This window comes from Garra rufa, chromosome 20 (assembly GCF_049309525.1).
Source record: "Garra rufa chromosome 20, GarRuf1.0, whole genome shotgun sequence".
Taxonomy (NCBI): domain Eukaryota; kingdom Metazoa; phylum Chordata; class Actinopteri; order Cypriniformes; family Cyprinidae; genus Garra; species Garra rufa.
The window spans coordinates 4,161,353-4,176,743 of record NC_133380.1 but is presented as its reverse complement, the minus strand read 5'-3'; the positions used below and the strand labels follow the sequence as shown (position 1 = coordinate 4,176,743).

General features: G+C 29.8%; 1 protein-coding gene across 2 annotated transcripts in view; it reads right to left on the bottom strand.

Moving 5' to 3' along the window:
• il17rd (interleukin 17 receptor D) overlaps positions 1–14,091 on the bottom strand; it is a 51,638-nt gene extending 37,547 nt beyond the window's left edge. Inside the window, exons 1-2 of one of the 2 annotated variants that reach the window (XM_073825963.1) lie at positions 13,971–14,084; positions 13,258–13,260 (exon numbers count right to left, since the gene is read on the bottom strand). In XM_073825963.1, the coding sequence (XP_073682064.1) occupies positions 13,258–13,260; positions 13,971–14,084 (117 nt within the window). Of the gene's footprint in view, positions 1–13,257; positions 13,261–13,970 lie in introns of both variants that reach the window. The other variant, XM_073825962.1, reaches the window with a different exon arrangement.
• Between the last annotated feature and the right edge of the window lie 1,300 nt (positions 14,092–15,391).

Sequence of the window (15,391 nt, the reverse complement as noted above, 5' to 3'; positions counted from 1 at the left end):
TCTTAATTAGCATATAATTAGTAGAATAAGTCTATTAATCATTCTATATTTATATAAAAATGTATACATAAATATTTAATAAAAATGTAAATAATTAAGATAATTCTAACAATTTAATAATAATTATAAATAACTGATTACATATTTAATTGTTTAGTTATCTTTTTCAATACTAAATAATGAAATCGTAAAAACATAAAATGTAAATAATTAAAAAAATACAATTTAAAAAAAATAAAATTTACAAATATATATAAAACAAACTTCAAACAACGCACAATTGTGAAATGAGGCAAAACACCAAGTATGCATAAAATCATAACATTAAATTAAATTTACATATTAATTATATTCATAAATTAATGTTTACATGCATTAATTAATATTTGCATTTAATTATTTTAAAGTAGTTAATTTATAGTTATTTTAATTTATATAAAATAATTTACAGATTAAAATAGATCAAATAAAGTACATATACATATATATCTTATTCAATACTAAATAATAATTTACATATTTATTACATATATTATTTTAGTAAATAAATAAATATATAACAAAACAAATAAAAACAATAAATAGATATGCTGTTTCATTTAATATTAAATAATAACTTACATATTTATTATATATTTATAAATTAAATTAATATTTACGTACAAAAATTAATAAATACATTTCATTTTTATCAATTAATTAATTTACAGTAATTGAATTTATACATAAATTTATAGATTTGATTATTTACACAAATATTATTTTAATAAATAAAATGTAAAATAAATAAATTACATATATATCTTATTCAATACTAAAGAATAATTTACATATTTATTATATCTTTCTAAACAAATTAATATTTACGTGCATAAATTAATATATGCATTTAATTATTATGAAATTACATATTTATTATATATTTATAAATTAAATTAATATTTGCGTACAAAAATTAATATATACATTTCATTTTTATCAATTAATTAATTTACAGTAATTGAATTTATATATAAATTTATAGATTTGATTATTTACACAAATATTATTTTAATAAATAAAATGTAAAATAAATAAATTATATATATATATATATATATATATATATATATCAATACTAAAGAATAATTTACATATTTATTATATCTTTCTAAACAAATTAATATTTACGTGCATAAATTAATATATGCATTTAATTATTATAAATGAATTACTTTATATTTAGATTTAATAATTTACACAAACATATTATTTTAGTGAATAAATAAATAAATATATAAGACAAAAAATAAAAACAATAGATATGTTTATTTTATTCAATATTAAATAATATTTACATTTAATTTATATTTAATAAATGAAACAAAATAAACAAATTATATACACATATTAAATACTAATAATTTACATATTTATTATATATTTATAAATTAAATTAACATTTATGTGCATAAATTAATATATGCATTAAATTATTCTAAATTAATTTATATATGAATTTATAGATTTAATTATTTATTTTCAAACATACATTTTTTTGTAAATAAATATATATATATATATATATAAATAAATAGAAATCTATATTTTATTCAACTGATATTTACGTACATAAATTAATATATACATTTAATTATTATAAATTAATTAATTTATATCAATCAAATGTGCATATTAATTTATAGATTTAATTATTTACACACATATATTATTTTAATAAAATAAATATATAAAATGTATCAAATAAATAATTTAAATCATTTTAATTTATTGCATTTTGTTCAAAAGATTAAAAGGAAAAACACTTTTATTCTTTGCAACAACATGCATTAATTTTTATTTCTTTTGCCTTTTGGAAAACATCTATGCATGAAGTCTTACTTATCGTACTTTAGCAGAATAATTCTTAAAGTCTTTGTTCACAACCTGTTTCATGTAAAAGTAAAATCACCTCAGAAATGATTGCATTTTCATTAAAGAACACCTTTATTTTTTTTTATCAAAAAAAAAAAGTTTATTGCCAATTGCCTTTCAATTTTGATTGATGGTTCAATCAAGAACCTTTAACATCCATGGAAACTTTTTTAAAATGCACACAAGTTGAAAAGATTCTTTAGATTCTTAAAAGTTCTAAAAAAAAAAGTTCTTTTAAGAACTGTTCACTGAATGCTTCTTCGTGGAGCCTAAATGTGAAAACGTAATCATTTTTGATTTGGAATTTCATAGTTATATCAACCTAATTTGATTTACTTCAACTTGACAACTTCAGGACGCTCTGGATTTGATTACAGCTAAAAAAAGATCAGCGATAACACACATAAAGCTGTGGTTTTAATCCAAGCCCCCACAAACTGGCGACATAAAAGATGCCTCCACCCCAGAGCTCAGCAAACGACAGACACTGTATAATCTCAAATCATTGCCTGAAACCTACAGGCAGGAAGTTGCTCTGTACCAGATCCTTGATTAGGCCGGAGCAAAGAGCAGCTAATTGATTGTAATGACTTCAGTGTGTGGGGCGGCAGGGAGAAAGAGGAAGGACTGGTTTGACCACAGATCGGGTCTCTCCGCGATGCAAACAGACTCGGGTTTCAGGCCTCGGGGTCGCCACAGCATCGCCAACTGTATGAGGTTAAAGTGCGAGCTCAGATAGCATAAATAAATGTTCGGATTTGTTCTGCATTAGGTTTAGGAGACATTTTATAGCCATATTACAAATAATTGTGTTTTGCATGGTTAATTTTCAGCATTTTATTCGTTTCATGGTTGATTCTGAATTGAAGTGAGCGGTGTGACTGCATGAACGATGACAGAAACTGGTAGAGATTCAGCTTGTATAATTGTAAAATTATTATTTAGTGTATTTTATTATATTATTATTATGTGTTTTAATAAATAAATAAATAAATAAATACGATAATTAAACAATTATGCTAATTTGCATTTATTATAAAAATTATATACAAAATCTTGCTTTAACTTAAGTATATATAAGTAACGAATAACTAAATAATTAAATATATAATAAGTAAATTATTAAATATTATTGAATTAATTAATTAATTAAACCATTGTTTTTATTTGTAAATAAGGTTTGCAGTTTTGTTGTAAATCATTTATTATATATATCATTTATATGTATGAACATACTTAATATAATATCTAAATTATATATATATATATATATATATATATATATATATATATATATATATATATATATATATATAAATTATTAAATATTTAACTTTAAACATATTATTATTAATATTATGCATTTTAACTAAATTAATAACTAATTGTTAATAACTAAATTAACAAATAAGTATATCACAAATTAAATAATTAAATAATATTTATTAAATAATGAATAAGTAAAGCATTAAATAACAAAATTTAGAATAAATGTTTATTTATTTTATTTAAAGTTTTAAATACATAAATTACTTAATTAAATACATATACACACACACACACACACACACATTTATAATTATATATAAATAATTATGTAAATACAATAAATAAATAAATCATTAAATATACTAAATTAAGCCAAAAAATACTACATATAATAATTATTATACATTTTAATAAATATATAAATACAATTAGAACACAATAATAAAAAATTATATACAATATCTTGCTTAAACAGATACACATATATAACTAAATAATTAAACCTATAATAGTAAATTATTAAATATTATTACATAATTAAAAAATTATTCTTATTTGTAAATGTTTGCAGTTTTGTATATTTTTTAAATAACTATATATGTATTTAAAAAATTTAAATAAGAATAAGTGTTTAGTTATTTTATTTAATGTTATTTAATGATTAACTTAATTATTTCAGAATTATCATTTAATAATTTATTTAGTTATATATGATTTATTAAATAATTCAATATATTCAATTAAATAACTAATAAGTAAATGTTAACAAATATGATATAATTAAATAATTAAATAATAATTATTATAAGTTAATCATTAAATAACATTAAATAAAATAATTGAACAATTCTCATTTTTTATTTTTAAATACATACATTAATTACTTAATCTAATGTAATTTACATTTACACATTTATCATTATATATAAATAATTATGTAAACAAAAAATAAATAAATTATTAAATATACTACGGTAAATAAGTATAAATATACTTAATACCTACATTAAATTTTACATTTTTAAACTTTTTATTTTAAACACATTTCTATAAATTACTTACTAATATATTTAATTTATGCAATTTATGCATATATACACACACACACACACACACATATTTATAACTAATTATATGTAAATAATTATGTCAATAAATAAAGCTTTAAATATACTAAATTAATTAACTCTTTTTTTCTCTATATACACACACACTTTTTATTATTTAGAAAATATATAAATAATTTTAATATTACAAAATATTCATGTTGACATTATAAAATAGCATATAACAGCCATTTCAGTTTTTAAAAAATAAATCAATCATTCATAGTGTGATGTAAGAATGTAAGATGTCATACTGTCCAAAGCAAAAAGCAGGCCAGACCAACTTTAGACTGGGAGATTTAACAGGATCACAGAAAAATCACTGACCAATCACAGGCCCCCAACCGAGTGTCCCAACTCTTAATTCACTTTTAACATACCTAAGTTTACCAGCGACATCCTGCCATTGAGAGCGATCGGCAGGAGCACTCGTCCGGTCAAAAGAAGTGTCGCTGCTGAAAGACCTCCGTCCCAGAATTCAAAGCGGTTCAGTGAACCGGGCCGATTCAAAGCCAGCCAACCAGGGATTTTCCCACCGCACCACAAGACGCAGCCTCCAAGGTGACGAGCTGCTTGGATGGTTTTCAATGCACCCTTAAGATGGCACAGAAATAACTCGGAGCAAACCCCCCTTTCATTCTCTCTCCGCACCGTGAGTGCGTGAAACACACCCCCTTCCCCGTCATTCATCCTCAACCAGATGTTACGGGAACAACGAACCAAAGTGTGTGAGGGCTCTTTTGAGAAACGCACACAGAAATGGAAAAAGGCCCATATATGCACTCAAGGTTTTGCATTAGATCCCTGAACCACCGTAATAAAGGAAGGTCTTGGCCAGGATTCTGCTTGTGTTCGTCTGGGGACACAGTAAAACACAGGCTTTTATGCTTTTGTTTTATTTGACCTGGTATATTAAACTGAAACTGGGACATTTCAGCTCTGAAATCCATGTTTCTGAGTCTACTTGTGCAGTAGAGCTGCTGACTGATCTTAGATCAGTTGTCAAGTTTATGTTTGCTATTATATAACATGTTCATGAAGCACCTGCAATAGCCCCAAAAATGAATGTATGAGTTTCTTTCTTCTAATAAAACACTAAAAAAGATATTTTGAAGAGGGTTGGTAACCCAAAAGTTGACGGTAGCCATTGACTGCCATAGTATTTATTACCATACTAAGGGAGTCAATGGCTACCGTCAACTTTTTTGTGTTTAAGAGAAGAAAGAAACTCAAACTAACATTAATTTTTGGATCAACTATTGCAGGTGCTTCATTAGGTTAGTACGAGTTTCTTTCTTCTAATAAACACAAAAAAAAAGATATTTTGAAGAGTGTTGGTAACCCAAAAGTTGACGGTAGCCATTGACTGCCATAGTATTTATTACCATACTATGGGAGTCAATGGCTACCGTCAACTTTTTTGTGTTTAAGAGAAGAAAGAAACTCAAACTAACATTCATTTTTGGATCAACTATTGCAGGTGCTTCATTAGGTTAGTACGAGTTTCTTTCTTCTAATAAACACAAAAAAAAAGATATTTTGAAGAGTGTTGGTAACCCAAAAGTTGACGGTAGCCATTGACTGCCATAGTATTTATTACCATACTATGGGAGTCAATGGCTACCGTCAACTTTTTTGTGTTTAAGAGAAGAAAGAAACTCAAACTAACATTCATTTTTGGATCAACTATTGCAGGTGCTTCATTAGGTTAGTACGAGTTTCTTTCTTCTTATAAACACAAAAAAAGATATTTTGAAGAGGGTTGGTAACCCAAAAGTTGACGGTAGTTATCGACTGCGATAGTATTTATTCCCACACTATGGGAGTCAATGGCTACCATCAAGTTCTACATTACCAACATTCTTCAAAACATCATCTTTGTGCTCAAAAATTAAAAGAAACTTATTTTTTGAATGCAAAGAAGATTTTTTACAGTTTTTAATGAAAACACTAAAAGATTAACAGAAAAATATGTTTTCTATTTAAGAAATCTTCACTTATTTTGCTAAAGGTCAAGGTTTGAATGGTCAAATGAAAATTACTTAGTTTCATGTCAGTCCTAACCTTATTTTTATTAAAAAAATTTATTTTGTCGAATGTTCACAATGCTCATTTCCACACAACAAATTAACAAAATTATGAGTTTTACAAGAAATGGCAAAGATTATAAAAAATATATTATTTATTTTCATTATTATTATTATTATTATCTTTAAATATTATTTGTTTTTATTTATTGTGTCTGTATAATTCATGTTTTGTGGGTGTTTTATGTGCAAGTTCAAAATAAAAAAAGAAGAAAAAAATATTTCAGTCTTTCCGTTAAAAAATTTAATGTTTAATTCAGTGTTCAGCCATATCTTTGCAATCGTTTATGAAATTTACTGGTGAGTTTTCTGTCTTTGCATATGTAAATAGACAAAAATGCAATGATGCATAGTATAAAACTCTCTACAGAGAAAAAATGCAACAGAAACAATTAGACTTTCTTTTAAAAAATGCATTTTTGCATCTTAAAAATAATTAATTTCTATGCTTTCTGAAAATGTGAGTGCTGTTTGCCCATGCAAAACACACATTTCACACATAATCACTTGCACAAAGTCCAGTTCTGAGGAGAAAAATACTAATATTTTTAGAGAATTGTGTGTGATAAATTGCACTTGCAACTTTTCATCTCACAATTCTGACTTTTTTTCTTGCAATTGCGAGTAAATATCATGCAATTGCAACTTTTTTTCTCAAAAATGTGAAATACAAACTAGCATTGCGAGTTATTAAATCCAGTTCTGAGGAAAAAAACTTGTTGGTTCACATAATTTGCGAGTTTATATCTTGCAATTCTGATTTTATAACTCACCATTGAATTTATATCAGACAATTCCAAATTAATTTCTCAGGACTTTGAGTTTCACAATTCTGACTTTTTTCCCACAATTCTGACTTTTGTCTCGCAATTCTGACTTTAAGAATTGCAATTCTTGACTTTTTATCATACAATTCTGACTTTTTTTCTTGCAATTGCGAGTAAATATCATGCAATTGCAACTTTTTTTCTCAAAAATGTGAAATACAAACTAGCATTGCGAGTTATAAAATCCAGTTCTGAGGAAAAAAACTTGTTGGTTCACATAATTGCGAGTTTATATCTTGCAATTCTGATTTTATAACTCACCATTGAATTTACATCAGACAATTCCAAATTAATTTCTCAGGACTTTGAGTTTCACAATTCTGACTTTTTTCCCACTATTCTGACTTTTGTCTCGCAATTCTGACTTTAAGAATTGCAATTCTGACTTTTTATCTCGCAATTCTGACTTTTTATCCCACAATTCTGACTTTAAGAATTGCAATTCTGACTTTTTATCTCGCAATTCTGACTTTAAGAATTGCAATTCTGACTTTTTATCCCACAATTCTGACTTTAAGAATTGCAATTCTGACTTTTTATCCCACAATTCTGACTTTAAGAATTGCAATTCTGACTTTTTATCTCGCAATTCTGACTTTAAGAATTGCAATTCTGACTTTTTATCTCACAATTCTGACTTTTTATCTCGCAATTCTGACTTTTTATCTCACAATTCTGACTTTATGAATTGCAATTCTGACTTTTTATCTCGCAATTCTGACTTTAAGAATTGCAATTCTGACTTTATGAATTGCAATTCTGACTTTTTATCTCACAATTCTGACTTTAAGAATTGCAATTCTGACTTTTTATCTCGCAATTCTGACTTTAAGAATTGCAATTCTGACTTTAAGAATTGCAATTCTGACTTTTTATCCCGCAATTCTGACTTTAAGAATTGCAATTCTGACTTTTTATCCCGCAATTCTGACTTTAAGAATTGCAATTCTGACTTTTTATCTCGCAATTCTGACTTTAAGAATTGCAATTCTGACTTTTTATCTCACAATTCTGACTTTTTATCTCGCAATTCTGACTTTTTATCTCACAATTCTGACTTTATGAATTGCAATTCTGACTTTATGAATTGCAATTCTGACTTTTTATCTCGCAATTCTGACTTTAAGAATTGCAATTCTGACTTTAAGAATTGCAATTCTGACTTTTTATCTCACAATTCTGACTTTAAGAATTGCAATTCTGACTTTTTATCTCGCAATTCTGACTTTAAGAATTGCAATTCTGACTTTAAGAATTGCAATTCTGACTTTTTATCCCACAATTCTGACTTTAAGAATTGCAATTCTGACTTTTTATCCCACAATTCTGACTTTAAGAATTGCAATTCTGACTTTTTATCCCGCAATTCTGACTTTAAGAATTGCAATTCTGACTTTTTATCTCGCAATTCTGACTTTAAGAATTGCAATTCTGACTTTTTATCTCACAATTCTGACTTTTTATCTCGCAATTCTGACTTTTTATCTCACAATTCTGACTTTATGAATTGCAATTCTGACTTTTTATCTAACAATTGTGACTTTTTTTTCTCACAATTGAGAGTTTATATCATGCGATTCTGACTTTATGACTCGCAATTGCAATTCCTTATATCTATGCTTAATATCTAATTTTGTTCTTCGCAGAAGAAAGTCATTTACAAAGGAGGAACAAAAGCATTTCAGCCAATGATATTCGTAATGTTCATCAAACCAGTCTGTAACCACATGATGGAGAGCAAATAAAGATGAATGTTTTTGGGTCAACTATTGCTTTAAAGTTCTTTGGGGAACAAATAAATACACGCTCTGCAAAACATTTACTTGAGCGCCCTAGGAAAAAGCGAGCTCTATGTAGTTGAATATTAATCAAGCCCCTCAATTCCCTTGAAAGCACAACTGAGGTTTACACATGAAAAACACGGCCTCCCCTGATGCTAATCGCACCCCCAGAAACCATTGCTCTCGCTGGAAACAATTTCGAGATGCTTGCTAATGTTTGTGAGGTTTGGCTGACATCATTCTCAGAGAGCATAACTTCACCAGATGGACGGGGACGGGACTTTTGTTAAACCGATTACGCAGCCGGCAATATCCGTCCCGTAATGAATTCCTTCATTTCTTAAACAGAGATACCGGACTTGAGGTCAATCTCTGGGAAGGAAAGGAAAGTTAGGCTCATTTCGACGACTCCCTACAATGCCCTGGCAGCAGGATTTCTCACAGAGCTCGTTGGAAAGCCGAAGGCAGGATGCTATTGAGCCGAGAGGCCTGGGACTTCCGGAGAGAACAACCACTTTAATCCGAGTCCAAAAGGCCCCCGTCGGAGAACCAATTGAGCCTCGGCTGGAGCCCAACAAAGCTCAGATGCCAATTTAAATATCTACCTTTGATTTTCCTGAGACTTAACCTGAACTGTGCAGTCAAAAACAGATAACAAAGCAAAGACAGAAAGCATAAACTCTCCACAGAGACAACATGCAGCACTAACTAGAATTTTTTGCATCTTAAACGCTCGCTATTGACAAAAATGCATTTATGCAAAGTATAAAGCTCCCTACAACAACAATATGCAACAGAAATAATTACATTTTGTTTAAAAAATTGCAGCTTTTGTTTGTGAATGGTGTTTGCCCACGCAAAACCCATATTTCTAGGTGACTGCTAAGTGATCCATGTCAGGATTTTATCTGATTGCATTGAAAAATAAAAGCTTTGAAAAAAATTTAAGTCAAATGTTTACATACACCCTGCTGAATCTGAAAAATAAAAGGTATCATTCAAAACGCATGTTGTTTTTTTTATTTAGTATTGACTTGAATATGATATTTCACATAAAATACATTTACATATAGCCCACAAGAGAAAATAATAGTTGAGTTTATAAAAATGACCCGGTTCAAAAGTTTACATACACTTGATTCTTAATACTAGGTAGATAGTATTAGATACTAGATATTAATACTAGGTGTTTTTGTTTAGTGATAGTTGTTCATGAGTCCCTTGTTTTTCTTCAGAAAAATCTTTCAGGTCCCACAAACATGTTGGTTTATCAGCATTTTGTGTATTCGAACCCTTTCCAACAATGACTGGATGATTTTGAGCTCCATCTTTTCACACTGAGGACAACTGAGGGACTCATATGCAACTATTGCAGAAGGTTCAAACACTCACTGATGCTCCAGAAGGAAACATGATGAAGATCAGAGTAAAGTAAGTATCTTTTGTAGCTTCTAAAGGGCAGTAGTAAATAAAAAAAATATGATATTTAGGCAAAATAAGAAAAATGTACACATCTTCATTATGTTCAAAAGTTTTCACCCCCAGCTCTTAATGCATTGTTTTTCCTTCTGGAGCATCAGTGAGCATTTGAACCTTCTGTAATAGTTACATTTGAGTTCCTCAGTTGTCCTCAGTGTGAAAAGATGGATCTTAAAATCATACAGTCATTGCTGGAAAGGGTTCAAATACACAAGAATTAACATAGTCTCTTGTGGACTATATTTAAATGTCTTTTATGTGAAATTTCTTATTCAAGTCAGTACTAAATAAATTCTCTTATTTTGGTAAAATAATTAACATTTTAAAGATTCTGCAAGGTGTATGTAAACTTCTGACCTTTTTAAACTTTTCAAATCTATGAGCAATAGTATATAGCATGACAGAGATGCCTCAGTGTTTTATAATCTAAAAATGTGTTAAAGAGCAAAAAGGTGCTTTAAAACACAGCAAGCAAACAAAAATGTTTTGCATATGAAATTGACAAAAATGCACTAATGCAAAGTATAAAACTTTCCAATGTGACAAGTTCTTAAAAAATGTTCAATTTTGCATCCTAAAAATAATAGATTTGTATGTTTTATAAAAACATAAATGCTCAATTAAGTCAATATTTTTCTTTTTTGACAATTTCATCTAGGTTTGCATTGAAAAATAATAGCTTTAAGCATCATTCATTTATTATACATAGCACAACCATGACAGGATGAGTTGAACAAACTGCTAAACCCAAGTAAGAGCAACAGTATATAGAATAATAGTGATGCCTATGTAATTTTACAATCTAAAAATAGTGTTAAAGAGCCGATATGTGTTTTAAAGCACAGAAGTATACAATCACATGCACAAAAAATGTCTTTGGATATAAAATTTGACATTAAAATATAATGATGCAATGTATAAAACAGAACACAAACTATTATAATTCAATTTTGCATCTTAAAATAGCCCGTTTTTATGTTTTCTGAAAATGTGAGTGGCTTTTGCCCAAATAAAACACATTTCTAGGTGGTTGCCTACTGACCCAAATCAAGATGTATTTTCGCCAATTTTATGTCTGTCGATGTTGGTTGATATATAGTAGACTTATAGCAAATCTCAACTGTTTGATTGCTTGTTTCATAGTAAAAATTTAAACTACATTATCACCCAACTCAGCTAAATGTGAAAAGCACTGTATAAATTAGGGCTGTGCAATAAATCGCATGCGATTGTCATGCGTATCTCATCAGTAAAGCCGGTTCTGTGATTAGTAGTAAATCTCCATCACCTGCATTCAGATGGCGCGGTATTCAAAACACTGAGCCGTAGATCACTGAAAAGCTACGCAATATCGCGTTCAAAATCGCAGATGAATCGCATTCGATTTTGAACGCGATATTGCATAGCTTTTCAGTGATCTACGGCTTAGTGTTTTAAATACCGCGCCATCTGAACGCACGTGATGGAGATTTACTACTAATCACAGAACCGGCTTTACTGATGAGATACGCATGACAATCGCATGCGATTTATTGCACAGCCCTAGTATAAATAAATGTATTCTATACCTAATAGATCATGCACCAAAGTTTACTACTTACTAAATTACTAAACCTAATTACTAAAGTCTAAGTAATGGTAAACAGGCATAATAGTAATTTTAGTCTCAAAATAGCGTTAAAATGTCAAAATGTCTTTTAAAACACAGAAAGCATGCAAAAGCACAACTTCATTATGCACAAAAATGCATATAAAAACTGACTATTTCACAACTGCTAGCTTTCATTAATGAAGTCACACACTGTCTGTTGTCTATAAAAAGTAAGTAGCTCAACTACGTTTCAGTTGTCAGCTCAGAAGAAAAAGTGTAACGGCGCACAAGAACACACAATTCATTCACACCTGAAGTGTTTCTCTCAACAGGACGGCTTTGATGTAGCAGTGGAGGGAGTCGAACTGTGCTTCCTAAAAGGAAATGCCAAAGAATTTTAATAGAGCAAACAGTTCACTGACTTCCTATGGGAAATGACTTCAAAGCAGCCCTGTCCCTCCAAGACAATGAGATTGCAGGGCAATCTGTCCGTCAATAGCCTGTCTGTCATTAGCAAACGACCCAGACACGGGTCAACAGGAAGAAAAGCCAAAGACAAACACTGTGACACAACATGAGCGTGTGGAGAGTCCTGTATTACAGCCATATTCATTTTCAAATCATGTTTTGATACCTGATATACTCATATGGAAAGGTTGGCAAAATGTAAGCAAGAGTATGGTCCAAACAAAAGCATTAAAACAATTGGGAACTTCAGTCATCTAGAGGCAAATAACTAAACAAACGATCATGTAAAACAGTTAAGCATTCATTAATGAAGAAGTCACGTTGCAGTCTATGAAATCAAAAAAGGTTAAACCAGCAGCCATCAACTTCCACAGTATTTTCTACCGTACTATGGAAGTCAATGTCTACCGCCAAATGTTTGGTTACTAACATTGTTCAAAATATCTTCTTTTGTGCTCAACAGCTCTTGATAACTACACTTTAAATAACCATAATAGTTAAATATCCATGTTTTATTTTCTTCTCAACGTGTTTTGCCACACTTTGGACTTGCACTCTGCCAATAAAAAGATATAAATTCAACCGAATGCTTACATAAAAACCCTCAAAGCCTTTTTAATTTCCATCTCCCCACTGATCTCTAGTTTATCACCATTCAACTCCGTTCACAAAAGCAGCAACAGGTCAACTCCAGCAACAAAAGAGCCAACCGAGAGACTCATTCACACATCTGACCTGCTAAAAAGGCCATTTCCCAAAGCTCAAAGCTCTTGACCCGATGAACACTATTTGCACAAGACTTTAACTTGGAAAACGCAGCATAAATCATACAGGTGCACTCTTAAAAATAAAGATCCTTTGACTTTTTGCTTGCATATGGTTCTTTAAAGATTTAAAAAGTGCTTTTAGATCAGTAAGCCACCAAAACATAGATGATTTTAAGACATTCTTGACAGAAAATTAAGCTTTAGCTGGTATTTTGGTTTTAGTTTGGAGACATTCTCAGTCTAGCATTCAAACTAGCTACCTAGTGTAAGGTTTTTGTTACTTGTCAACCAGGTAGACCAACTTAGACAAGCTAAAACCAGCTAAGTTACCATTTTATTAAAGACACAACTACAAATGTTCTCCTACAGTGTCAGACCTTTATTTTTAAGAGCGTAAACACCAATAAACACACATTATCTGCTCTACACATTAAGATACTCGCGTTCAGATATTTGTGTATTGAAGTATTGAAGTTACAAAAACACAGTTTTGTGATCAATACTTCACCACATTTGTTAAATCCTCTCATTTAAGCTTCAAACTCAAGTTTAACCCATTAAAACCGCTTTAAATGTTCTTCTGAGGTAACGTGACATGATTAAACTTGTTCGTAAAGTTTTCAACTCGTTCGTGTCACTGACATAAACATCGCAAGCATATTTTTGCAATTTTTTTTTTACCTTGTAGTTGCATTTATCCGAGTTTCCTCTCTTTCCTCCGTTCGCTGAAGCGCTGTAGCACAAAAACACGCATAAAGCCGTGAAAAAGTGAACAAGTCTCCGTGATACAGCCATTCCTGTCCGTCCATGAAGCTCCACTGATGGGAATGAACGCGAGCGAGTCTCCGCCGCAGATTCTGAAGGAGGTGCCTCACAAGGTGTAGCTCTCTCTCTCTCTCTCTCTCTCTCTCTCTTTCTCTCTCTCTCTCTCTCTTTGTGTAAACATTATAATGCCATTCCAATCCTACTGTTTCTGTAGTATGCAAATACAGTGGGCGAGACTTGGGCTATTATGTTTTTGCTAGTAAATAAATACTAGCAAACTGATTACTGCATGTAGTAGGCATATAGCAGTAAATATTAACGTGTATTCAAGTTAATAACATCACAGAAATTCAGCAATAAATTTACTTTCCAAATTTTAATGAAATATTGTGTTTGGTTTATGCTTACGTCTTATTATGTCACCTGTTTAAGTAATAATTTGTGTAAATAACTAGAGAATAAAAAGACATCCCTGTCAGAAAAAGTCAGTTCAAGCTTTTGCTTTCAGACCACCAAACAAACCAGCTACCTGCTGTTTATGTTGAAAATAATATGTGAAACCCTGAACATGTTTACGATAAACAATATGCTTTCTTTCTTTTTATTCCTGTACTGTCTTAATGGTTTGATGTTTTGTACTGTTTAATAATAAAAAAGAAATCAGAAAAACGACGATTTGCGATAAGCGTTGCAAATTTCTAAAGTTGCTAAGTTGCGATCTAAATCCAATGATTCGTGAACCTGCTGTGAAGTGTTTCAATCTGAATCAAAAGATTCACTAACCCGCTCCTAAAGTTTCAATCTAAATCAAATAATTTGTGAAATGATTTGCAAACTCACTCTGAATCAAAAGATTTACGAACCCACTACTAAAGTTCCGATCTAAATCAAATGATTTGCAAACCCTCTCTGAAGTTTCGATCTAAATCAAATAATTAGCAAAATGATTCACGAACCCGCTCTGAAGTTTCGATCTGAATCAAAAGATTTGCAAACCCGCTCTGAAGTTTCGATCTGAAACCCGCTTATAAAGTTCTGATCTAAATGATTCGTGAAATGATTCGCTTTAAAATTTCGATCTGAATCAAAATATTTACAAACCCGCTCCTAAAATTCTGATCTAAATCAAATGATTCGTGAACCCACTCTGAAGTTTCAAATCAAATAATTCACTAAACCGCTGCAAAATCCTGATATGAATCAAATAATTTGTGACCCAAGCTCCTAAGCCCAACTAAATAATTCGCGAATCATCATTTCAGATCGGGACTTCGGAGAGTGAATCACGAATCATTCAATTCACGAAATGATTTGCCAACCCGCTCTGAAGTTTTGAT